The sequence below is a fragment of the Lepidochelys kempii genome, chromosome 9 (assembly GCF_965140285.1).
Source record: "Lepidochelys kempii isolate rLepKem1 chromosome 9, rLepKem1.hap1, whole genome shotgun sequence".
Classification (NCBI taxonomy): Eukaryota; Metazoa; Chordata; order Testudines; family Cheloniidae; genus Lepidochelys; species Lepidochelys kempii.
Window position 1 is genome coordinate 48070540 of NC_136388.1, and position 25413 is coordinate 48095952.

Below are 25413 nucleotides of genomic sequence, written 5' to 3' on the forward strand. Positions count from 1 at the left end.
AGAAAATCCCATGAGTAATTCAATACTTTTACAAAGGAGCAGTATGGAGATGGAACAGGAAGGGCAGGATCTACATCTTCTGACTAGCATTAGACTACAAATCATCTACAGTCTCCAGTGACTGTGACTAGGCTGCACCAATATCCACTGTTAGGTGGAGCCCACACCGTTTGCTAACAAGACTCAGGTGTAAGAGACCCAATGAAAGTAAGGAAGCACAGGAAGAGTACAAATACAAGGATTCCCATCTCCACCCAAATATATTCTGCTTGACTTTAGTTAGGAAAAAATGATAGAGAACATTTCCTATTTTAAAGCAGCTATAGGAGGAAAAAGTTCTGAGGAATTTTGTCCCTTTGAACTTCCAAGTAAAACCTTAAGTAAGATTATGCAAACCTAAAGACCAATCCTGATTAGTGGGAGGGGGGAACGCAGCCCTTCTCCAAATAAGTTCTTGAGGATTTCTCCTCGGCTGCTAGGGTTTGTGTTGGATAAAGAAAGCCCTCCTAACAAACCAGCATTCTTTTCCACCTGATCAGAGCTAATTGGCCCCCCTGCAGACAAAATGACCAATCACATCAGCTTCAGATGAAAACCAACCCCCCCTGCATTATAAACAGAGGATTGAGACATGTAAACCCATTTTAAAGAAGAGATCCCTACAAACTAAATTGTGGAAAGTTTCTTGCCTGTACTGGGACAAGAACATAAGATTACCGCAGTCTACTTTTTGGACCCAAAACCTCTCCCCCTTTCCCCTGCACACTGATAAAAGCTACAAAGACATTGGTAAGTACACGATAAAATTACCTTTTTGACAAAGTTATTTACAATAGCATAATTTTAACTTTTAAAACATAATGCAAATTATTTTCATTGTGTAAAGAAAGCTGAGAGCGCTTTTGCTTTTGAAGCTCCCTACTGGAATATCACCTTAAACAAAATATTTCTGTAATTCTTCTCAAATATGAACCTTTTTTCTAACTGATAATGCCCACAGTGGCATAAGAGGGAAGCCAAACTTTCCATCATTAAGAACCCTGGCAGAAAAGGGCATTGGAAGGAAACTTCACAATGCTCAGCAGATGCATACAACTGAAGCTAAGGTAATCAACTATTGCTGAGGATGGGAAAAGACCAGAGAGTCAAACCGGTATTTATTTTGATTTGGTTCAGATTTGAGTTCAGTTGCATTCAGTGTGTTTGGGTTCAGTTCTGGATCAAGCAACTAAAAGTAAATAAATAGTGGTTTGGTTACTGGTCTGAACTGGTTCAAACCAAATTTCAGTCCAAAAGAATGGAAGAAAATTTAAAAAGTTGAAATTTATTGAAACTATCTTCATTTTTGAACATTTATTTACTTTTTAACTGTACATGAGTTTTCCTAGTTCTTGTGTTGTCAGAAAACAATTTTCGAAATGAACAATTTGTTTGAGCAAACTAAAATACCATCTTCCAAACTAGACCTCTGTGGTAAAGGAATAAATTTGAGTTTGAGGCAACGGCTCTGCTTCAAGTGGGGCAACTGGCAGGAGGAGCTGCCCTGGGGTTGGGGATGGCTGGGAGATCGTCTGTCTGTGGCAGAGATAGGTTGGGGAGCCATTATCTTTCCTCGATATTGAAGAGTTATCTTTAACTTCTGGGACCAGGAGCATTCCACTTCTCTTACCAGGATGAAATCTCAAAGTATGTCTACACAGCAGTAAAAGATCTGTGGCACCAAGTCTCAGAGTCCAGGTCTGGCTCATGGGGCTAAAAATAGCAGTGTAGAGATTCAGGCTCAGGCCAGAGTGGGGGCTCTGAAACCCAGGGAAGTGGGAGGGTCTCAGAACCTAGGCTTGCTGTGGGTTTGTGTGTTTTTTATTTATGTTTTTTGGGGGTTTTTTTTGCTGTGGAGATGTACCCAGAGATGGTACATCTATCTCTGGGCCCCCTGCTCTCTCATGTGCTGTGCAGGTAGCTCCTAAACTTCTCTCTTTCACTACTCTTCTGGGCTAGCCTTCTTCTAGTCTTTTCTCATTATATTGGGGAAGGCCTTTCTGGTTGCAATCACATGTCTAATTGTTATTTTGTTGTTTTATAATGAAAATAAGATCGCAGTAGTTTTTTTGTTGTTGTTTTTTTTTTTTTTAAATGTTGAGCTTAAGAAATGCTGGACCTTTATTTTCACCAGTAACCCACATTTTTTTTCCAGCTCAGTTTTGATTCAGGTTCAGTACATAGGACAAAACCATGGTTCAGGTTAAGTTCTGGTTCAAATAAAAATAGTGGTTCGACCTGATTCTCTAGTTACGGTCTTTTCCAGAAAACCAAACTCCTCTCACCCTTCTACCTTCCCACTGCATTCATCAGAGCCCAGTAAACATCTAGCTTTACATGATGATCTTATGACTAAGGTCAGTTTCAAAGATCTGTCAATGGCGAATTGAGTGTGCCTATGAAATAAGTGTCACACTATGAACTAGCATGATTGTGTTTTGTTCATTTGAAAGCAACTATTTAGGAGCATCATGCATTTACCACCAGGCATGAATTGCACTGGTCTGGAAAATGACTGGTTATCTCATATAGGTCACTGGGATAGTTTGCTGCACACAGGACTGGGGAAGCATTTGAGAAAATGTGAAGTTACAAAGATGGATAGCTAATAGAGGTAAACATGGGCCCATTTTATCCCGATATTAAATATCAAATGTTCAGAGTTTGTGGACCAGCTCCTTGGTCCCCACCTAACTCTCCTGATCTCCCCCAGTGCCCAATAATAAACCTTTATTTAGGACTTTGCATCCAGATCTCTCTAAGAGATTTCACAAGTATTTCCCTTATGGGATGAAGTTTAAACAGTTTCTTGGTAAGGCTTTTCTAACAACTTGAAGGAGACCACATAGTATAGGGCACTCAAATGTCACTTCATAATCAATGGTTGAAATAATGGTCTAACAGCTTTAAGCAGTACAGTAGCATATCAATATTGAGCTAGTCAAAATCTCAATCAATAAGGCTTGCTTTTGGTTTACATTGTAATGTAAACACAACTCCCCTCCCCCCATCCACCCCCACCGTCAATTTTACCTCAAAGTCTTTCAGCAGTTTAAAATTTAATTAAAAATTCAGTGCATGTATTACACTTTCTTTACCTCAGGAGAATATCTTGCTACTTCTCCCTTTTTACCTCCAACAACTGCCTCAGAATCACAGAATATACAGGCCTTGGCATCTGCCCTGGAATTTATGCCTTGCAACAGAACTGTGCTGCAGAAATTAAGTTATTTTAGCTCTGTCAGGTGCAAATTAAATCTTGAAAATGTGAATCAACTGTAAAAACTTACACCTTGCCTTCCTAATTCTGCAAGAAACTTCACATGACAAAGCTATTATTCTAACTGCCCACATTCATCATAATGGGTGTTAACACAGAAACCTAGAGACAACATTGATGTTTAAATATCAGCAATTTTACTACTGATAGTTGAACCACAAGCACCCAGCTAAAGTGATTATCCCACAAACCAAACTGCCCCCGTGCCCCCACAGATGCCAAAAGCACCAACTGTTCCCTTCCCAGCTTCCCCTGACAAATTCTATGATGCAGTTATGCACTCCCAATACAAAAATCTATAGTAAATACGAAGTGTGGGGACTGCGTTAAATAAACTGGATTTAATGTCAAACACCTCAGACACTGCTGTGCAGACTGTTAAATTAAAATTTAAGTGAAGCTGCCACAGAATCTAGAGACCTTACTGCAGAATTTAGGTTCATTTTGCCATGAATTGCACAAAGCCTCAACAACAGTAAACATGAGCTCTCGTTGCTTAAGTTATAGAAATGCCAATTAAATCTGAAATAGGTATAAAACATTTTTTTGTCATTTGTGCTCACGTAATATAAGCTTGGATTTTACTTACCTCCTCACAGCAGTGGCACATTAGTCAATAGGACTCCACTAATATTCTCAGAATCATGCTTCAATACACAGCTAAAAGGAAACTGAAGTCTATGCTAACTAGAACGATAACTGTGAGCTTTTGTGCAGTTACTCCTAGCAAATTCCTTCTTTCATAGCCTTTTTCTCCTTACACCAGTTTGTTGTGAACACCAACTAGACTCCAAACAGTACAATCTACCTCAGAAGCTTTCCAAAGTCAATTAAAATAGAATTTGCAAGTGATGTAATGGAGAGTGGGAAGCTAGGGTAGCACTCTGAAAATGTTTTGCTGGAACTCTGATCCAAATGAGAAACTATTCAAAAGCCTTAACAACAAAGCAAGGTGGTGACAACCTTTGTAGGAGAACAGCCTGAAAGTGCATTTGGTACAATGTCCTCGGTCAGGGTGTAGATATGAAGAACAAATCTTAAGACACATTTGGTGTCAGAATATTCCTGTTCACAGGAATGAGGCTGAGCATGAACTGCCTAGAGAAGCAAGGGAAAGATTAGAAAACCAGGGTGGCATGAAACAGCCAAACTGCTTCAGCTGAAGAGCCACAGAGCAGAGGGCACAAGAACATATATTCAAACTGGCAAAATGAAGCAGAGTATAGGGGTTCAGGACCATGTACTCTTGTAACCATTAAACTCTATAGTGAAAAGTAGCAGCTGATTACATGAACATCAGGGGTATGCTAAAGTGGTATTAATCAGCTGCAGAGGATGGCTTTATTGTGGACAAACCATCAGGGAGCCAAGAACCAGAAAAAAATCTGATTCAATTAAAAAGCCACTTGGGATCTGCTATGGAAAAGAAAATAAAGCATGAACTACCTTGATGCTTAAAGAAGTTAGCTCTAGCTATCCTGCTATGATTTGCTTCAACTCAATTGATTTATCAGAGAAACTGGATTGAGGAATGGACAAGATGGTGAACAGGAGGTAAAGAAAAGAAATAAAAGGAGAAGAGAAAGAAGCAATGCCATGTACACTTCTGATTGAATAACCATCACTTAATTCTCAAAAAAGTAAGAGGTAACATAAGAGGAAGGACTGGAAACATTGGAATAATATATCAAAGGAAGGGGATGCAAAGGAAGACGTTGAGAAAAATCTCTTTGGTAGCAGTAGCTCTTCTAGTCTTGAGGCAGCAAGTCCTGATTGTAACTGACAAGCAGATTCATGAGATAAGAACCGGCAAGAACAAGAGCAGACAAAGGCATAACAAAATCTGATGGACAGATGTTGAAGCTAGTCAGATTCAGACTAGAAACAACTTTTTTTTTTTTTTTTTAAAGCAAGGGTAATTAACCATTGGAACAACTTACCTATGGTTGTGGTGAATTCTCCATCACTGGAAACTTTAAAAATCAAGACTGGATTTTTTTCTAAAAGATATCTAGTTCAAAAAGGAATCAACCCATGGAAGTCCTATGACCTATGTTATGCAGGAGGTCAGACTAGATGCTCACAATGGTTCCTCTTGATCTTATAATTTAATCAATCTATGAATAGGGAAAGTAGAAAATATGTAAATCATCTGACAAAGAGGCGGGGGAATAACAGGGGGAGAGGAGAGAAGTAGGTAGAGAGTGAACAGTTACCTTTCGTCTGACTTCTCAAATACATTCAAGTTGCATCTGCTTTTCAAAGAACACTTGCAGGGAGGAAGGGGGAAGAAAGGAAATCCTCAGACTTCCTAGATTTAGAATTCAAAACCTAAGCCTGTTAGTTTAGCTTCCCCCCTCCTCCTGAAACACTCCTCTCATCCTGAATCAGCTGCACTACTTTTGGACTCTCCATCCATCCCAACAAAGAAGCTTTGTCCCGTGATCTAATTTAACTTAAGACACAATAGGTTCATACCCTCCTGGTTGTTATTTTTTAATAAACATTAAATATGGAGTCTCAGTCATGTACTTTAAAATTATTCACTGCACCACTGATTAGTGACCTGACACTATAATCACTACCACAGAAAGGACTACTTTTCCAGGCCAAATGGGACTACAGCAGCAGCCTATCCTCCTCACCAGGACAATCTCACTGTTAAAGTCTGAAGTGACATTGATAAGAGACTGCTGTGAAAAGCACTGCTTAGGTTAATAAAGATGGAGATGATATTCTTTCATTCTGAAATACCTTCAAGATTGTTACAGTACTGGAATTTCACTAATAGAAAATGTCCGAAACAACTTGATGTAATGAAGAAAGCTGGATGCAGGAGAGGTTGAAATCAATATTAATAAACCATTAGTAGTAATCAAATAATCAAGTCGCTGTATCAACCGAGCTTCAAACTGATCTTGATTGTGCTCTGCATTGTAGTGAAATGACAGTGCTCTACTGTAGTGTGCTGTTTTATCAGAATATGGGGGAGGAAAATGAACCCGAAAAAACTATTCTATATTTGTAAGGGTATATAATACTCTGAGGATTCCTGTTATTGCTTGTCACTACTAGATTTAGTTTTTTCTAAGGAGTAGCTCTGCTCTGCTTTGTACTCTATTGCCCAAACTACTCGTGAAACATGCCATAACAACTGCCCTCCAGACGCCATAACAATTTACACAAAAAGTTTTCCTCCAAGAACTCATATGGTTTATCCCAAAGGCATAAGGTCCCAAAGGTCTACACATATTCATCTTCCTTCCAAGTAATCGAGTACATGTTTCTCAAGACCGCAGCTTATTCCAAGAATCTAAGATGATAAAGAGGCACTGGCTCCAATTTGTTCTGCACACAGTCCCATCATTCCTATCGACTAGCCATAATACTCATTCTATAATCCCCCTCAAGGCACTAAACAAGGCCATTCTGAGTCTTAATGCAACACTCAGCTCTTCGGACCAGTAAAGCTGATTCGTGGTACCTAAAGCACTTCGAAGATTTTACTCTGTTTACTTTGTGATTTCCTATCACTGCTGCAAGACCAGAAACTGTATTCTTGCAGAGCTGTGGAGCACCCCAAAGACTGAACTAATATAGACTGAATAGCCTCAGTGGAGGGCAGTCCGTGGAGGCCAGGATTAGGGTTATTAGCAGAGTAGACTGTACTCAGCACTCCCAATGATTGACTCAGCAGATCGTTACTCATGCTCTGTGCACGGCGGAAGGAGTGGCGCATTATTTAAGAAAATTCTGCCTTGTTTTTCAGAAATATAAAGACCACCTGAAAAGCAGCTCTGTGTGGCTCAAAAGCTTGTCTCTCTCACCAACAGAAGTTGGTCCAATAAAAGATATTACCTCGCCCATTGTGTCTGTCTTGTATTTCAAAAAACTATTAGAATCATTAAAAAAAACCACCTGATCTTAGCCATTATATAGTTGTGGCATATTCACTGCAGGAGATAAGGAAACAACTGTAATTAATAGGAGAATGGAGAATAAAAAGGTGGAAAAAAGCCCCAAGATCCTACTCAAACCATCGGTTATTCCTCAAGCCCCTTGGATGCATGTTCCAAATAGAAGTAAAACATATTTGTATGTATGGGGAACCCACCACCACAAGCAAAGAAGACAGTAAAAGATCTATTCACGATGCTCACCAGGATATGGTAATGATCATATTTAAATCTACATATGAAGATTTTATATCCAGAACAAATTATAAACTCATAAATCAAATGAGTTACAGGACCAATTCCAGGATCAATATGCCATTGATCAAATAGGAGATAGTCATTTCTATCTTTGTTAAAACAGTCCTCATTTTACCATGAACAGGTCAAATCCTAGGTATTCAAACTAAGGCTGGTGGCTACTAATGTGAATATAAAAATTGACATACTGGACTAAGCCAATGATCCCTTTAGCCTGGTATGTACAGTGGCAAGGCCTTCAGAAAAAGGTGTGAATCTTCATAACCCACTTAATTGCACATCCTCTCTTATACATCTTTATGACCTGAAGCATTTGTATAAAGAGAAACTGCTTAACTCTGTTTATTTCTTCAAAATCAATTTGCCTCTACACTAGCTAGTGGCAGTGAGTGTCATCATTAATTAATGCAATGGATTAAAAACCAGAGTTTTTTATTTGATGGCTTTTAATTGTGTGTGTTCTTGTTTTATGGGAAGAGCTAACTAGCAATAGGAGCTCCCAATAGGATTTCTTTCCCATTCAGTATTTATATAAAACTAATTTTCTATTCAAGTGTAATAGTCTCTTAAGCCAAAAGTTTTTAAACTTAGGTGCCCACAGTTCAGCTCCTAACGAACTGCTTATCAGAGGAGCTGAACATCTACAGCACCCAGTCAAGTCCATAGGATCTGAAGGTGCTCGGCACCTCTGAAAAAAAAGGTTATTCTTACTTAAGATCCTAAACATGAATGTAGGAGTATAAGGCACACAATTTGCAATTTTTGGCTCTTGACTTTTATATTCCCTCATATGCAACTTCACCTTTACTTAAAAATTTCCATGAACTTCTCTAAATTTTTTTTTTCCCTCCTGTTGTTGCAGTGGGGTTTGGAGGGTTTTATTTTTTAGTTAAAGTGACCAAAACGGATGCTGTATTTAAGCGGAGAACTTCTCATCAATTTATATAATGGCATAATATTTTCCGTATTATTCTCTATCCCCTTCTTAATACAGCTTAACATCAGCAGTGGCCTGAGTACGTTCAGCAGAAGAGGCTCTCCCCCAGGTACCAAAATTCTAGTCAATAAGAGAATACGGTTGGTAGAGGTAAAGGTAATTTTAAAGAGGCAGAAAGTCAGGAACATCTGTGAGGAAATTTTTGAATTATAGAAGTGAGGTGGCGAGACACAGCCTTCCCCAAGAAAGCAGATAAGGGGAAGAACTGTAGTTAAATATTAGCTTTTTATTATTCTTTAGATTGCTATATTGCTTTGCTAAGATGAATCTCAACATCTAATTGCTATCATCACAGATGTAAAATATTAAAGTCTGTTTTCCACACAAGCTGCAGTGCTACAGCTGCCGATCTGCCATATTAGCACAGGTATTTGACCCAAATATAAATGGGGGGGGGGAATATGACAACTCTGTTTAAATGACTAGGTAGGGGAAATTTTAAAAGTAATCTGATGTTTAACTTAGTCTTTTTTAGCTAATCGTTACCACAAAAGCAGTGATAAATTCCACTCCAAAACTCCTAAATCAATCTTCTCTGGATTGCAATGTTTAAGACATCCTTTGTTGGGTGCAGGTAGTATTTGGTCCCTGGCTGATGTGCCAGAATCTGTGAAGATTAGCTGAAATACAAATATGCAGGAGCTTAATTAATTTTCTCTTTTTAGTTTTCAGAAGATGAGATCAGATATGATAAACAGCAACACCACCAAATCTAGTGCCCCCCTCCTGGATCAAAGGCACTTGAGGATGGTGACTAAAGATGGACACAGCACACTACAGATTGATGGGACCCAAAAGAAAGGTCTGGCATACCTACGAGATGCTTGGGGAATACTAATGGACATGCGCTGGCGATGGATGATGCTAGTCTTTGCTGCTTCTTTTGTCATCCACTGGCTAGTCTTTGCAGTGTTCTGGTACCTCCTGGCTGAGATGAATGGGGACCTGGAGTTGGATCATGATGCCCCACCTGACAACCACACCATTTGTGTTAAGTACGTCACCAGCTTTACAGCTGCTTTCTCGTTCTCCCTGGAGACACAGCTCACTATTGGTTATGGCACTATGTTCCCAAGTGGGGACTGTCCTAGTGCTATCGCCCTGCTTGCCATACAGATGGTCCTGGGGCTCATGTTGGAGGCCTTCATCACAGGTAATCAGGTTTATTTCACAATTTTAAATAGGGTAGGTCCTTTCAACCACATATAGGGAGTAGATTTGGTAAAATTCTTAATCTCATTATGAGTGCTTCCAGATGGGACATAAAAGGAGTAGGGCCAGTTACTAAAAGAACAACAAGACTGAAATTTCAACTTCAAAACAGCTTTATAGCTGTCAATTATAATCCAACTCCTTTTAAGCAGTTAAAGACCTATAAAAAGGAGAGGCACTTGAACAACAGTATTTCAGGATTTGTACTGGAAACCAGAAAGTGTTGCTCTTTACGGCAGCTCCTCTCCTGACACTTCCAACGAGTTATTTTCCTCCATCTTCCTCTATCAACTTCTTTCTTCCAACCTTTCATTAATTTGAGGTTTAAATCCATTTGTTTTGATACAGACTCTCACAGGTTTACCCAAAACTTTAGCTAGTTTGTTTAAAACTGGCTAAATTTTTTTTTACCCCCCTTCACTTTATTGTTAAGTATCCATGGGTAGCCAACACCCAAGAACACTTTAGAATCCCAGTGGTACTTAGTTTAAAGTTACTTAAAATGGCTGAACTATGGAATAATTTTAGACAAATATAGTATACTGTGCAAAAGGTTAGTGTACTGTATTTTAAACAGTTTCATTAAACGAAAGACCACAATTATATACCATAGCCAGTTCAAGGAGTGGATCTTCATCAATCAAGGATCACATCTCTTTCTGCAACTGCACCCTCATTCTCCAAATATTACTGTTTTACACATGCTAACAGATTGTGGAGACAAAAAAGTTCATGGAAAAAGCCACGGCTCTTTAAAAAAAGTGGATTTATTTTATTAATAAATTGAGAATAGAAACTGGTGCCAGCAACTTTTGGTATGATGGGAGCTGTACTATGTGTAGACTAGATCTAATAATTTGAAATCAAGCAGTCTGAGGATAGTTAACAGTATGTCCATCCCACTAAGCCTCCTCCTTTTCTCATGGGCCATTCCATACAACTTGCGGACAAGTAAGAAACTAACCTGACCATCATGATTATAGTTAATTCATTCTTTCCTGTTATGTAGGTGCTTTTGTGGCAAAGATTGCCCGTCCAAAGAATCGAGCTTTCTCCATCCGCTTTACTCATTCTGCAGTAGTGGCACACACAGAGGGCAAGCCATACCTTATGTTCCAGGTGGCCAACACTCGTCCCAGCCCACTCACCAGCGTTCGGGTTTCAGCTATTCTTTACCAAGAACAGGAGAATGGTCAGCTGCATCAAACTAGTGTGGATTTCCACCTGGACAGTATCACGTTTGAGGAGTGTCCATTCTTTATCTTTCCACTGACCTACTACCACTCCATTACCCCATCTAGTCCTCTAGGTGTTCTCCTCCAAGGGGATACCCCTCGCCATTTTGAGCTAGTAGTCTTCCTCTCAGCAATGCAGGAGGGAACAGGGGAAACGTGTCAAAGGAGGACATCCTACCTCCCATGTGAGATCATTCTACACCATCGCTTTGCTTCTATGCTGGCCCGAGGTGCCAAAGGGGAATATCAGATCAAGATGGAGAATTTTGAAAAGACTATTCCAGAGTTCCCAGCTGCAGCAGACTCTAAGAGTCCAAAGAGGACTGACATGAAGATCCGCATCAATGGACAGCACACTGACAGCTTCCAGATTTCTGAGACCGGTCTGATAGAATAGAATTTGGACTTGGTGCCTTTTTTTTTTTTTTAATTACATTAAACTTTCAGGTTAAACTTCCAGCCTTCCTTTTCCCCCCTATTTTCTTTTGTGCTCTCTCTTTTCTCCATCCTTTTGATTGCAGTATAGTGTGCAGAGTAAAAAAGCATAAAGTGCACATGTAAACTGATGAGAAGCTGTTTTAACTGCACAGAATAGAACGTCAGGGACAAGTACCACACTACAAGTTGTGGGAAAGTACTAATGCTACCTGCTGAATTCACTAGACTATGATTAAAACTGCACTGACCCTGAAGTGTGAGACTTTCAGACTCCCACAGTTGACCAAAACCTAATTAAATGGTATGTGGGTAGGACACTACGTCAAAATATGCAGCAACAGTACAATGGAAGACCTAATCTAAAACTAACCTGGGGTTAAATTACACTAGTTTGGGGATCAGCAATGAGGTAGTTCCAAGATTGTTATAACCCTTTTACATTAAAACTTTCTGGGTACATGGTTACATCAATTTTCAGATGACTGAACATCCTACTAAAACCATTGACAGTCTTTTCAGTGGCAGTGAAATGCATTCCAGATGTACTTGTTTATTACGTGAAATCAAGAGTACTGACTGCAGTTCTTCATTCCACCAGGTCAGAAGGGAATACAATATCTCTGTGACAGGTCTGTGAAGACAGCAAGTGCCAAAAATCCTGAAGTGTATATATGTGACACACATGCTACAGTGGAGATATTTTCATATTTGGAAACATTTAATAAATTATTTCAGCAGTAGAAAACAGACTGTTATACAGCAATTCATGTTCTTTCATGTCTCTTGGCACAGTGAAATTTTATGTGTTCTCAGCTTTGCACATCTTACACTTCGAGTAGTTCTGGCACCACAGGATGCACTATATCTACCAAGAACTGCATCCATTTATATTTTATGTTTTTTAATATAAATATCTATATCTGTACACACAGCATATAGATAAATCATATCTACAAAATCAGACACATTTGAATTAATTTTAAAATAAAAAAAATTGAAACAAGTGCTTATTCATGGGACTTTTTTTGCCAGGAGTGCCTCGTAAGAATACCAAGAAGAAAGAACCGTGCTCCTATATGCAACAATTTCTATTATGATCAAATGGGCTAACAGTTAAGTGGACAGTTTGCTGTCAATTCACAGCTTCTCAGCAATGGAATGTGGCTTTAAAATAGCTATTCTGTATTCAGACTGAAACAACCAACAGTTACCATCAAAATAAATGTTGCCATTCAAGGATAATTAAATGACTTTTCCCAGCAATAAATGTGGCATAACCACTACTAGGCAATTTAGACAAAACTATGTTTACACACTGGAGCTGATTTTATTGTAAAGTGACCAACAGCAGGGTATATAGTCTGAAGCCATATTAGGAGGGCACTGTCTAGTGAGAGTCTTTTTTTCAAACCCAGAAGTACAGAGGTTGTCAGGCTCTGGTCACGGAGAACCTGGTAGGATAGCTGTTTTGTCATAAGGTGCCAGCTGCACCTCATTTCCAGAAGGTAATTTCTATTAAAAAGACAGCTAAAGAGATATTAAAATATTATTACTTTTCCATGTTAACTATTGTTGTAGTTGTCACAGGAATGTGTTATGTACCAGAGGAAGAAGGAGGTCCATGCAGAACTGGAGGGCAGGTGGCCATCTCTGAATTCAAAAATACTTCATTGATCTGAAAATGTTTCCATATCCCTTCCCTACAATTCTCCAGGCTTCAAGGGCTGGTTTTATTATAGAGAATGGATACTTTCAGTATTCTGTCTTTCACTCTCAGTATAATGGAACCATATTTTAGCCCACTGTAGTGCCTGTACAGTAACACCAAACACCATCTTGTATTAATACATTAAATTGCCTTTGCCCTCAATGTTCATAGTTGGTCTCGCACGTGCACTTGAAAGTTCAGCTGTTTCTCTTCATAACATTATTGGCCACGCCCCCAAGATATGGAAAGTGGTGGTGATGAGGGGTGGTTGTGCTATATTTATCCTTTTCTATTTTTAAGCCCCAAACCAATATCCTAAAAGTACAGAGGACAACCCTTAAAAAGCAGCAGCAGAACAAGAAATTGTACTGTAAATACTTCATTAAGCATGGAATAAAGTATAAATAGTTCAAACACGAGGAAGGAGCTTCTTTACATATATTGACAATTCTCCACTTTAAGTCACATAATCCTGTATAACTCAATTATTCTGCAATTCAGGAGTGTAATAATACATCTCGGTCTATACTAAGGACATTGACTGGTGAGACCATACCATAGCTATGGACATACCCAGGTAACATAAGGATCCTTAGAGTCAGGGTAATTCTGACTATATTGTACTGAGTATTTTGAATTTTACATCTTCAGTCGTTAAAACTATTCTATTTTAAACCATTCATTATAGCTCTGTTTTTAACTTTTAAAAGCAACAAGTTTAAAAGAGGTAAAAAATGTTCATGAAAATAATTAAGCATGTTTTTTTTAATATTCAAGTATTCCTCACATGACAGGCATAAACATGCACTCAGATGGAAATCTATTTGCCACATTTAACGCTGACTTTCTAAGTGTCTTGTAAATCATAAACATTTGTAACGTGTTAACAGTAAAACATGTATTTCCTGATCACTATTCCTGCTTGGAAACTGATGGACTTGTTTAAGATCAGAGGCTGTGTAAAAACTGGACTGGCATTTGCCTTTCTGTGTGATTTTTCTAGATGTCAGTGATCTAACATATGACTTGTTTAATTGGCAAATAATCTAAGCCTTTGAGAAGCATTTTTGGGTATTTCTGGCTGAAAGCCACAGGGTCTATGGCAATTTGCATAGTAATTCCTGCAATGAATAGTGTATCTTTGCCTTGAATATCAATACCAAGACTGAGGGTTGCTGTTCAGTTTGTGAATTGATCGCATCAACTGGAAAACACATTCTGAATGCTAAAGAATGTGATCATTAGCAGTATATCAATTAATTATAAAGCATGTGAAAATTAATCCTATTTATTGGGCGATTTGTACGGGGTTTCTTATTTTTTTTTTTTTTAACTCAGATATTTTCCTGGGGTCCCATGATTTCTGAATTACCAAAATATTCTAGAGTGGTTTATTGCCTGCTTTCTAGTTCCTACTTATCTATGATATTTTGACTACCCACAACACAGAGGGACACGAAGAGCTGGTGATTCAGTGAATATCTGGTCAGAGAACACGCAAAGGCCTTATTGGAGAACACACTATTATTGGTTGGTTTGGGCAAAGAAGATGCTGTTGGTGGAAAGTGCAAAATTGAGAACTTAAATCCCTTGTCAGGTTTAGCATGGATAATGGTAACCAGTCACTGCACTCCTTTTCTAACGAACTTCATCCCTGAACTTGAGAGAGCATCTCTCGGTAATAAATTTACTTTCATGCCAATTCAGTCCTTCACCTCTTTGCTAAGATTGCTAACAGTGCAAACTGTTATTTTGTGATAGGAATGTGTCCACTAGGAAGTGAAACTAGGATCCTTTTAACCTCAAATCATTTTACATAAGCCACTAGAGGACCATTACATAGCAGTGACTTTTTCCATTACTGACCAAGGTTGAAATCAAACCAAATCATCATTGACCAGCCCTTTTTGGTTAGGAGACAAAGGAAAGAAGTCAAGATTTTCCTTCTCCCGGACACACAAATCCTTAAAGGAGTGACAGGCAAATCTAAGTGGATATAGTTAAAACCCTGAGAGTATTTTATATCAAAAATCTGAACAGTTTACAAATATGGCCTTCAGCCATATTACCTCATGATGTGATCCTGTCTGTTCTCACAAGCTAAACAGGATCAGACTGGAACAGTACCAGAAAGAGATGTGAAAGAAAACAGGTGCAGCAGCAAGTTCTGTCAATGACCTGGTAGTTGGCATTCTTCCCTTTGAGTAAATACTAAAGGCAATAACTCAGAAATCTGTTTGGGGGACACACTCTTTCAGATGAGATACAAAGCCACGGTCTTGACCACTTGTGGTTACTAAAGATCCGAAGACATGCTTTGTAGGAAGAGGAGCATCAATCCTGGCATAATTCCAGCTAGGGTAATTACATCCTGCATACCTAAATTCCTCGTGCCATTTCACTTAGAAGAGATCTGCTTCTCATCCTAAAGTGACATGTAGTGTCAATCTGCATTGCTAAATTGCTGCTGTGGTTTCATTAATAAATGAAGTGAATTCTGTGCATAGTTTGGTAAAATTGCTAAGTATTTTCACATCCATCAGGATGAAACGGTGCTAAAATAAATGTAATTTCATTAAATCAAGTTATTGTTGTAGCCACTAGTGCCTCCAGTCTGCCATTTCTACCCTCATTTGCCTTTGGAAGAATTCTCTACTCTGTTTAAAGGAGTTAGTTTGGGGTTTTGTTCCTCCACAGATTTCCAAGGAAGGAGCTGCAAAACAACAGTACAGTAGCCACTTTGTAGTTACATACTAGAATATCAAAAACATAAACCATAACCCCTAACTACCACCACAGCAGAAACACTCAAAATGGCTAATCTTTTGAACTTCCCCACTTTTTCAGAGAGATTAAATACTGAAGACACAGGGAGGCAGAAGAGTTGTGAGATGAAGTTAGATGTAGACAACCTTAAATGAACCCTAATTGGTCATTCTTAGGAGCAATGTCTCCTACAGAAAAAAGAAGGTCGGGCAGAGTCAGGGACACCTCGCTTAATTTTGTTATCTTTTGAGCCAAAACCTTAGGAACCAAAAAATTAAGCAACCTTAAGACAACACGATAATCAATTCAGATACCTGAAGAGGAGATTCAGAGGGCTTTGAAAATCAGATGGCGATTACAAGCCTTTTTTAAGACACCTATCACCATGGCACCCTTGCAAAATTAGCAATACACACCTACTGACCCTAAAGGGGTGAGGCTTTCAGAGATAAAGGGCTGTTAGACACTGAGGTCCTATTGACTTACAGTAACTGGACCCTTAAATGCCCTTTGTGCTTCTGAAAACTTCCCCTCCCAACAGGCAACGTATTTTCTGCCCCAAGCCTTCCCCATCCACTCACCAAAAAGCCATCTTAGCTTATAACACTTCAAATAAGACAACCGGTACCTCTTCCACTGTACCTTAAAAATAGCTAGACCAGGGGCGGGCAAACTTTTTGGCCTGATGGCCGCATAGGGTTTCTGAAATTGTATGGAGGGCCGATTAGGGGAGGCTGTGCCTCCCCGAACAGCCATGCATGGCCCGGCCCCCTATCCGACCCCCGCTGCTTCTCGCCCCCCCCCACAGGACTCCTGCCCTATCCAACTGCCCCCAGACCCCTCACCCCTAACTGCCCACCACCATACCATCCAACCCCCTTCTCCTTCCTGACTGCCCCCCTTCCCCCCCCCCCGGACCCCTGCTCCCTGTCCCCTGACCGCCCACAGCTGCCCCATCCAACCCCTTCTCGCCTTCTTGACTGCCCACACACCCCAGGACATCTGCCCCCATACAACCCTTCTGTTCCCTGCCCTCTGACTGCCCCAACCCCTATCCCGACCCCTGACCACCCCCAGTACTCCCCTGCCCTCTATCCAACCCCGCCCCCTTACCACACTGCCTGGAGCACCGGTGTCTGGCAGCGCGGCTGCACCAGGAGAGACAGCCGCACAGCACAGAGCACCAGGTCAGGCTGGGCTCTGCAGCTGCGCTGCCCCAGGAGGTCACCCCCTGCCGCCCAGAGCGTTGCGCTGGCAGCGCGGTGAGGCTGCAGAGGAGGGGGGCAGCAGGGGAGGGGTCGGGGGCTAGCCCCCCAGGCCAGGAGCTCAGGGGCCAGCAGGACGGTCCCACAGGCCATAGTTTGCCCACCTCTGGGCTAGACAATAGCTCTGACTAATTTCCTGTGAAAGGAAAGAGCTCCACAGCCAAGAACCTCTCACTGAAAATACTCTGTTATAGGTTCCAGAAGGTATATCAAGAGAAAAACAGCAAGAGCATCCTGACTAATTGCAAATCCATCAAAAAGTATGGTGGACAGAATTGCTTGGATAGTCAGATGTCATATACTTCAGGATCTACATGACAAACACTGCCACCTTGAATGTGCCCTCAGAACCAAATTGAAGTTAGTGCCAAGAATGGAACACACGTGTGTGTGTTCGGACTGGCTTGCCCCAAGTAAGCAGCAAGCTCCAGATGAAGTTCAAGTGGAGGATTTGTTACAACTTCAAAAATGTGTAACTGCTCTCTGTCAGAAGCAATATAAAGATGGGAACCTCAAGGAATTCCTGATGAAGAGGACTCAAACAAAGCAAGAACAAGCAAGAGCTTAAAGAATGTTTTAAGGAACTTTTTGATAGCGCATTTTAGAGGAGTCTGGACCCAGGTACATGAACCTTACATAAAGTAGTAGACCAGGAACATAAGGTTTAGTATGGCATATGTACATATATATTAACAATATCTTACCTGGATCTTTTCGCCCTGGTTTTTCAAACCGCCTGTCTCCCCTAGAAAGGCAGAATAAAAGTTTCAAACAAGGCTTTGGACGCTTGCCATCATTTCAGGTGCAACTCTCGCACATTTCCTCTCTCTCACTAGAGCTATGGGGCCAAAATTTTAAGGGTAGTTCCGTGCCCAGATACTTTTGAAAATGCCAACAGGAGCCTATCTAGATCTTTAGGCATCTTAATACCTTTAAAAATCTAGGCTTAATGCATTGCAAACAGACAAAAGGCTAAAACTAACAGAAGAGCCCTCTCTCCAAGAGCTACACAAACTTTCTCCCAAAGATAGCTACAATGGAAATGACGGTTTCTAGAACACCTCAGTTTCTCACAGCTGTGCTCTGTTCATGCCCACAAGTAATCAGCAATATAAGCTTTTGAACAGTGTTTTTGTTGTAACAGCCGGGATTCTAGCAACATTACTATATGGTCTCCACTTCAGAAATTCCAAGACAATCAACCAGTACATATTCCTACAGAGCCTTTCTGAAATATCTTTTGTGGATGAAGGGTGCAAGCATGGGATCCAAGCACGTGCATCTACAGTATATTTTAAAATCTAGGCTTTTGTTACCTTTCCTCCCAGCTCTGAGATCTGTGCATTTCCCTGCCTCCTCCTCGCCCAAATCCACCCTCCACTTCGTCAAAACTTCTTTGGTAGAAACCACTTTCTCCTCGGCCTCTGCCTGCAAAGACAAAAAAACAAAGAAAAATGTTTGTAAGAAGAACTTTACTTCCCCTTTCTAATGTGAATGTAACCTCATTTTATAATCTTCTCCTTAATGAGACACTGCAACCTGACAGTAGGCAAGTCTTTCCTCCATCTCGTGAGAATAGTATTGGTGTTTAAATCCACTCACTTAATATTTCAAAGCTAAACATTTCCCAAGCAACTGATTTTGGAAATTAACATCTACATTTCAAGAGACATCATTTCTCACAAGCTTGTACACCATACTTCATCACCATGTTTGGAGCTGTGCATGAAGGAGGACAAATTAACAGGCTGCCAAATAGGGAAGGTTTAAGGTGAACATGAAATAACTTTTGGGAATTTGGAAATAAGGTAATTGGAGTCTTGGTTATAGTCCAGCACACCAAGTAATGCACAGAAGAGCTACACAGAACACGGGGAAAGGAGGTGAAATAGCACAGACTGAAGAAGAAGAGAAGAAACTTGGCCTATTATGTAACAGTTCCATTATTAAATGAACAGATTTTACACAAAAGAGAAAGACGTAATAAGTACCACACAGAAAAGATAATCAAGATGTGTCAAATCAGTTTCTACAGAGCTATAGAAAAACCTAGAAGAAACTAACTGAAGCAGAAAACTGAAGTGTATAAATATGTGGTAATATGCAATAGGTCAGTATAAACAGAGTGCATGCTAGAATACTGGCAGTATTGACACTGAAGCACATTAGCCTTATATTATACTCCAAAAAGACAAACTTAGTTTACGAACACATGCAGAATACATGAAAAAGATCATCAAGGCTTGCGCCATTACCCTGAAAAAAAGATTAACAGCAAACGGTCATATGGTAGTCAAAGATACTGAAGCCATGTCTTGACTAAAAAACTGGTTGCATTGTATGTGTTAGAAAATGTTTTAGCAAATATGATTGTAAACAGACTGTACCTAGTGCAGAAAGGGCAAAATGAGTTTATAAATAAGTTAACTGTTTTTGTTCAACCCTAGCTTGCCCCCTAATTGACTCTCCTGTGGCCAAGTTCTCCAACCTTCCCTATTTTCTTATGGAAGTGGAGTGAAAGAGAAGTCTAGAGTACCTGAGGCTGACAGTCTTGATGTAATGTGGAATAGACAAAGCACAGAACACAAGGCCTATCTGATATCTCAAAGGCAGAATGAAGAGTACAGAAGCCTCTCTAATGCAAAGATAGAGGAAAAGGACAAAAAACATGGCGTTTTTCAAAACACTATAAATGGAAGTGGGGAGCATTGCTCTTATTATTTGTACTACAGTAGTACCTAGAGGCCTCAATATGCTAGGTGCTGTACATATATATAGTAAGAGAGTCTCTGCCCTGAAGAGCTTATCTACACAGACAAGACAAAGCAAGTATTATCCCCATTTTACAGATGGGGAACTGAGGCACAGAGATATTAAGTTATCGGCCCAAGATCCCACAGGAAATCTGTAGCAGAGCTTAGAACTGAACCAAGATCTCCTAGGCAATCAGGGGTCTCTAGTCACACCATACACGTTAAGTAGAAAGTAGATGTGGCTCTAATCCCCTCACCACAAATAAATTAGCATGGAGTGTTCATGTAGTCAAATTGTATTAAGAACTGCCATAATAGCAGTGTGTAAAAATTGATCTGGCTGTAATTTATTTTCCCAACTCAGAGATATTTTAAAATAGAATTTCAGACTGTCAATGGCCTAGATATTTGTGAAATGGCAGTGAAAATGGAAAAAAAAGAGGAGAAGCATCCCTATGCCTCAGTTCATAAATAGGCAGCACAGTGCTGGGTCAAGCTGCCTCAGTTATGACCTCTTACTTGAGCAGGAAAACAGCAACAACAACAAAAAGTCTAAGTCTGTAGCCCAGTCCACAAAGACTCAAATCCTTTCCTTCTCTGACGCCCTCCTTCATGAATGTAAACATTCCAGTACTCAAAGCACACAGCTTAACTACAATCCACAGGGAGCTCCCAGGAAAACAAATCAATTAGAAAGAAAGTTCAAGAGCATGACCTTGGATTGCTTGTGGAGTATTACTTTAGAACAGGGAAAACTTGTTAGTCACAACTAAAGTGACACCACACAAAATGTGAAATTTTAGGGGTACGAGCAATTTCGCCCTCCAGCAGAAGGTTTTATGATTAAGCTGCCTTGATAATGCTAACTTAACTGTAAAGTTACACTTCAGAATACTGTTTCACTCAACATTTTTACTGACACTTATTAAAACAGCCTAAAGAAACTTCTGCATAAGAGCAACAAACCCACTTGTACATGCCTAGAAATTTATGGAATGCACCCAAATTAAGTAATGGGGTATTATGGCATTATTGCTAATTGTTAAATTGTGTTTTGAAAGATTATTTCTCTCATAGCTAGTCATCTATTAGATTTGGCAGTTAAGTTAGCCATAGTGAAAGTTCATATTTTTGATGAGAAAAATTTCTATGGCAGACTCTCATCAAACAGATTTATTCTCTGACAAAAAGATTTTCAACGGTAACCTTATTTTAAATACATTCTTCTTTAAAGAACAAGGTTAATAAATTGTTTAATTTTAAAAAAGTCTAAAAACACTCAAAATATATGTAATTCTCAATTAAGGTTACAACAGCAATCTTGACTCTGCCTTTGCTTTCTCTCCTATTCTTCCCCATCTAACTTTCTAATACTGGCCACAGATCACCAACTCTTGCCAGAAAATAAAATTAATTCTCACTTCTGCATCAGATAAATTTAACTAACTTCCAACTGTAGATCCAAATTCTGCTCTTAGTTACACTTGTGCAACTCTATTCCAGACACCAGGCTCGCACAGGTGTAGCCAAGGGCAGAATGAGATCTATAGAAGCTTTATTACTCATGATGAGTAGCAAGCTGCAAGCAACACAGAATGACCTTCAGAACCCAGATTAAGTTTGCAAGACTAACATTAAGAAAGCATTTTATTTCTGAAATGAGAAAATCTGTTAAGGAACTATTGCCATTGAGCAACAAACCATTATAGAATTTTACAATACCATTTTTACAGTCACTCATCAAAGCAGAGCTGCACTTGAAGAACTTCATCCTTGAGTAAAACATTTACGTTGCATATTAAATGTTCTCATCAGTCCTATGCACAGATTTTCATCAAAGACTAATTGATATACATCTTCAGCTTCAAGAACACTAAGGGTTTATTAGCATAATTCTGAATTCTGTCATTGCAGAAACCTCAGTTTATTTCCTGAATTAACAGTTGTCTGGGGAATCCTAAAATCACACCTTAAAACCAAAAAACTGTAACTGTCCTAAAAAAAATGCAAAGAACAAGAAGTAGCCAATATGATTTGGAGTGGACTGCTCAATGATCAATGGTTAATAAAACTATACAGGAAGTGAAAAGGCAGCGAAGAAATTTAAAAAAAGTCAGCTAAAGCTTGGCAGGAGAGACAGGCAATAAAAGAACATCAGAATGAACATGGTATGCAAAGATTAAGGGAAATTTAAAAAGCAGGTGAAACAAATGAGGATGAAATTAATTAAAATCAAGAAAGATGTCTGGACAACTGAAGTAACAAGGAACTTGTATCTGAACAAAGAAAGATTAACTCAGAACAAAAATTTTGCTATCTTGAAAACTGGGTAGGTAGTGGTAGACTGAAGGAAATACAGTAGCAATATTCAAAGAAGAAATGAAGAAGGATTCTATTAATTATAAAGCCAAAAATGTAATGCCTATCCCTATACAAACAACGGATCAAATACCGGGGGGGAAGACTTTTAAAGACAAAATTGATTGCTATTTTTGACAGAACTGAAGAATTGTTGGATTATAGCCAGATTCTGCCACTCTTATTCACAGTGAGTAGTATCTTACTTTGCAAGTAATGCCATTGAAGTCAATTGGAATATTTGAAAAGTAGGTATGTTACTGTGAGTACAGGTGGCAGAATCTGACTAAATTAGTAGATCATTGTAAATGTTAGTGACCAAGGGGAAGAGAAATGCAAGAGTTGCAAAAAAAAAAAAAAAAAAAAAAAAAAAGGAAGGGTAAAGAAATAGAAAGGGGTTTCAATATATAAGAAAAGGTCAGAAAACACTGAGATTCAACTTGGGGGGAAAAATGCAAGCTGGAAGTCCAAGCCTATGACTATTTATTACCCAACAAGCACTGTATGCAGTATAACTGTTTGTAAATTTGAACCCTAACATACCTGAGCAAAGTGTCCAAAACACAGATATTCAACAGGAAAAAGAAACCTGGACAGCTGTAATACTAGCACACACTTAGGTGAGACAGAGCAAATTAGACTTCAGTTAAGAATGAAGTATGGCATCAGAAAAGGCTGATGCAATTCTGCTACACTGGCATCATGTCAAACAAGGAAGTAAAAGCCCCTCTCTCTCGTTCTTTGGTACAACTGTACCTCAAATTTTTAAATAAGTCCTTGGCAACTCATTAGCAAAGAGATACTGAAAAACTTGAATGGAAAAAAAAAATTAGAGAGAGTCAGCAGGAATGGCTATTGAGACAATGAAAGAACTAAATACATACAGCTTAGCTAAACAATCAAGAAGGGGCACATGATAGCAGTCCACAAATATCTGAAAGATGTAGATGCAAAGAGGAAGTAGAATTACAGGGGAGAACAGAAAATTAGAAATAAGAGGAAACCAAAACCAAAACTTAAAACCAAATCGGGAAAAACTTCTGTACATCCAATAGCTATGAAACTGTTTTCAAGGGAGGTAGTGGCAATACCACGACTAAGGGACATTTAAAATTAAATGGGACAGAATGAGGAAAAAATGTGGCACTTGCTGGGCTATGGATATGACCCAAGAAGTCTTTTCCATCTCCAGCTTCTAGCATTCTATATGCAACAAAACACATCTATTAATATATGAAAACATATTGTTGTGCTCATGAAGGCTAGAGAATTAAAGGCTACTATCAACATAAAAATACATTTTTGTTTTTCAAAACAAATTAAAAATAAGTTCAGGTACTATACCTTACCCTGAGCCTCCCTGGCATTATCTGAGGACACATTTCCCCATTTGCTTTAAATGCTGCAGTGTGGAAGGACCCAACAAATAAGGGAAAATAACTTTAGTGAAGTAGTAAAATTGACAAAACAAAGTGCTATCAGCGAACAAAATAAACTGCCAAGAGAGACCTTATGCCTCCACTAATCTCTTTCAGTTTGTTATCTAAGGCATTGCACAGAATAGAGGATTTCTTTCTGATCATTTAAGTCAGTGGCTCTCCAACCTTTCCAGACTACCGTACTCCTTTCAGGAGTCTGAGTTTCTTGCATACCCCCAAGTTTCATGTCACTTAAAAACTACTTGTGCTTACAAAACCACACATAAAAACTACTTGTGCTTACAAAACCACACATAAAAATACAAAAGTGTCACAGCACATTACTGAAAAACTGCTTGCTTTCTCATTTTTACCATATAATTATAAAATAAATCAATTGAAATATAAATATTGTACTTACATTTCAGTGTATAGTATACACAGCAGTATAAACAAGTTCTTGTCTGTATGAAATTTTAGTATATACCGACTTCACTAGTGTTTTTTTATGTAGCCTGTTGTAAAACTAGGCAAATATCTAGATCAGGGGTGGTCAACCTGAGCCTGAGAAGGAGCCAGAATTTATCAATGTACCTTGCCAAAGAGCCACAGTAATACATCAGCAGCTCACCCATCCGCTCCCCCCCAGCTCCCAGCACCTCCCACCCACTGGTAGCCCTGCAGGTCAGCGCCTCCCACTCCCTCCCCACACCTTCCAATCAGCTGTTTCGTGACATGCAGGAGGCTCTGGGGGGAGAGGGAGGAGCGAGGACACTGCAGGCTCGGGGAGAGGGTGGGAAGGGGTGGAGTGGGGGCAGGGCTTGTGCAGAGCCAGGGGCTGAGCAGTGAGCACCCCTTAGCACGTTGGAAAGTTGGCACCTATAGCTCCAGCCCCGGAGTCGGTTCCTATACAAAGAGCCACATATTAACTTCTGAAGAGCCACATGTGGCTCCGGAGCCACAGGTTGGCCACCCCTGATCTAGATCAGCTGATGAACCATTTGGAAGACCTCTGCGTATCCCCAGTTGAAAACCACAGATTTAAGTTAAAACCAACCCTTTCAACTTCTTAATTAATGCTCCTGTTCTCTCCTTTTATAAGCGACTCCAAACTTTTTCAAATACCATCTCATATAATTGGATATTCTTTACAACCCTGAGTCAAGCAACCTTACACTTTCCTTGATATTCCACCTCAAAACTGTTCCTTTCATCACTCTCCTTCAATCCAAATTTATATAATTTAACAAAATAAACACACAAAAGAGGAACCAGATATGTAACTTGCGTTCCTAGTGATCTTGTGGTATTTCAACCCTCATTCTCCCACATGCACTTTCCCTCCTTCGCCAACCCCTGCTGTGTTAGGCCCTTTAAATGGAAAGTTCCTTGGGGGCAGGAATTTGTCAGTTTTATTTGGCTGTATAATTCCACATCCCCTCGTGGTGTTATCCAAATAATGGTGGTCAATTTTCAGACAATTTAACCTAGATCTTTCCCCCATCCACTGTATCATCCCAGTCTTCAGAAAACAGCTCACCTCGACCTCTAGAGGAACTTCGACCTCGAGGAGCCCCTACCACCGTTCCTCCTCCTCGTCCCGTCAACCGCAGGACAGCAGCACTGTTTACAGACATGGAGAAATTTCTCTGCCAAGAAGAGGAGACAGCCAAGGTGAGAAACAAGCAAATGTACCTTTCCCTATGCTTTTTAGAATAAAAATTTTACCT

At 39.6% G+C, this 25413-nt stretch overlaps 2 protein-coding genes across 8 annotated transcripts in view; one reads left to right on the plus strand and one right to left on the minus strand.

The window, feature by feature from the left end:
• The window catches only part of GIGYF2 (GRB10 interacting GYF protein 2), a 148694-nt gene that overhangs the window by 71575 nt on the left and 51706 nt on the right, over positions 1–25413 (minus strand). For 6 of the 7 annotated variants that reach the window (XM_073360204.2, XM_073360202.2, XM_073360203.2 and 3 more), the window contains 3 exons: positions 25224–25332; positions 18471–18582; positions 17859–17899 (listed from right to left, as the gene is read on the minus strand). In XM_073360204.2, coding sequence (XP_073216305.1) covers positions 17859–17899; positions 18471–18582; positions 25224–25332 — 262 coding nt within the window. Of the gene's footprint in view, positions 1–9016; positions 9103–17858; positions 17900–18470; positions 18583–25223; positions 25333–25413 lie in introns of those variants that run through there. The other variant, XM_073360207.2, reaches the window with a different exon arrangement.
• KCNJ13 (potassium inwardly rectifying channel subfamily J member 13) lies at positions 701–11466 on the plus strand. The gene is made up of 4 exons (XM_073360208.1): positions 701–789; positions 8528–8579; positions 9196–9683; positions 10752–11466. The coding sequence occupies exons 3-4, from the start codon at positions 9206–9208 to the stop codon at positions 11372–11374; spliced, it is 1101 nt and encodes a 366-aa protein (XP_073216309.1). The 5' UTR covers positions 701–789; positions 8528–8579; positions 9196–9205; the 3' UTR covers positions 11375–11466.

Excerpts from the sequence above, each read along its gene's own strand:
- KCNJ13 (XM_073360208.1), top strand. The coding sequence starts at position 9,206 with ATGAGATCAGATATGATAAACAGCAACACCACCAAATCTAGTGCCCCC. Across the intron at positions 9,684-10,751 it reads GTTGGAGGCCTTCATCACAG|GTGCTTTTGTGGCAAAGATT; the intron begins GTAATCAGGTTT and ends CCTGTTATGTAG.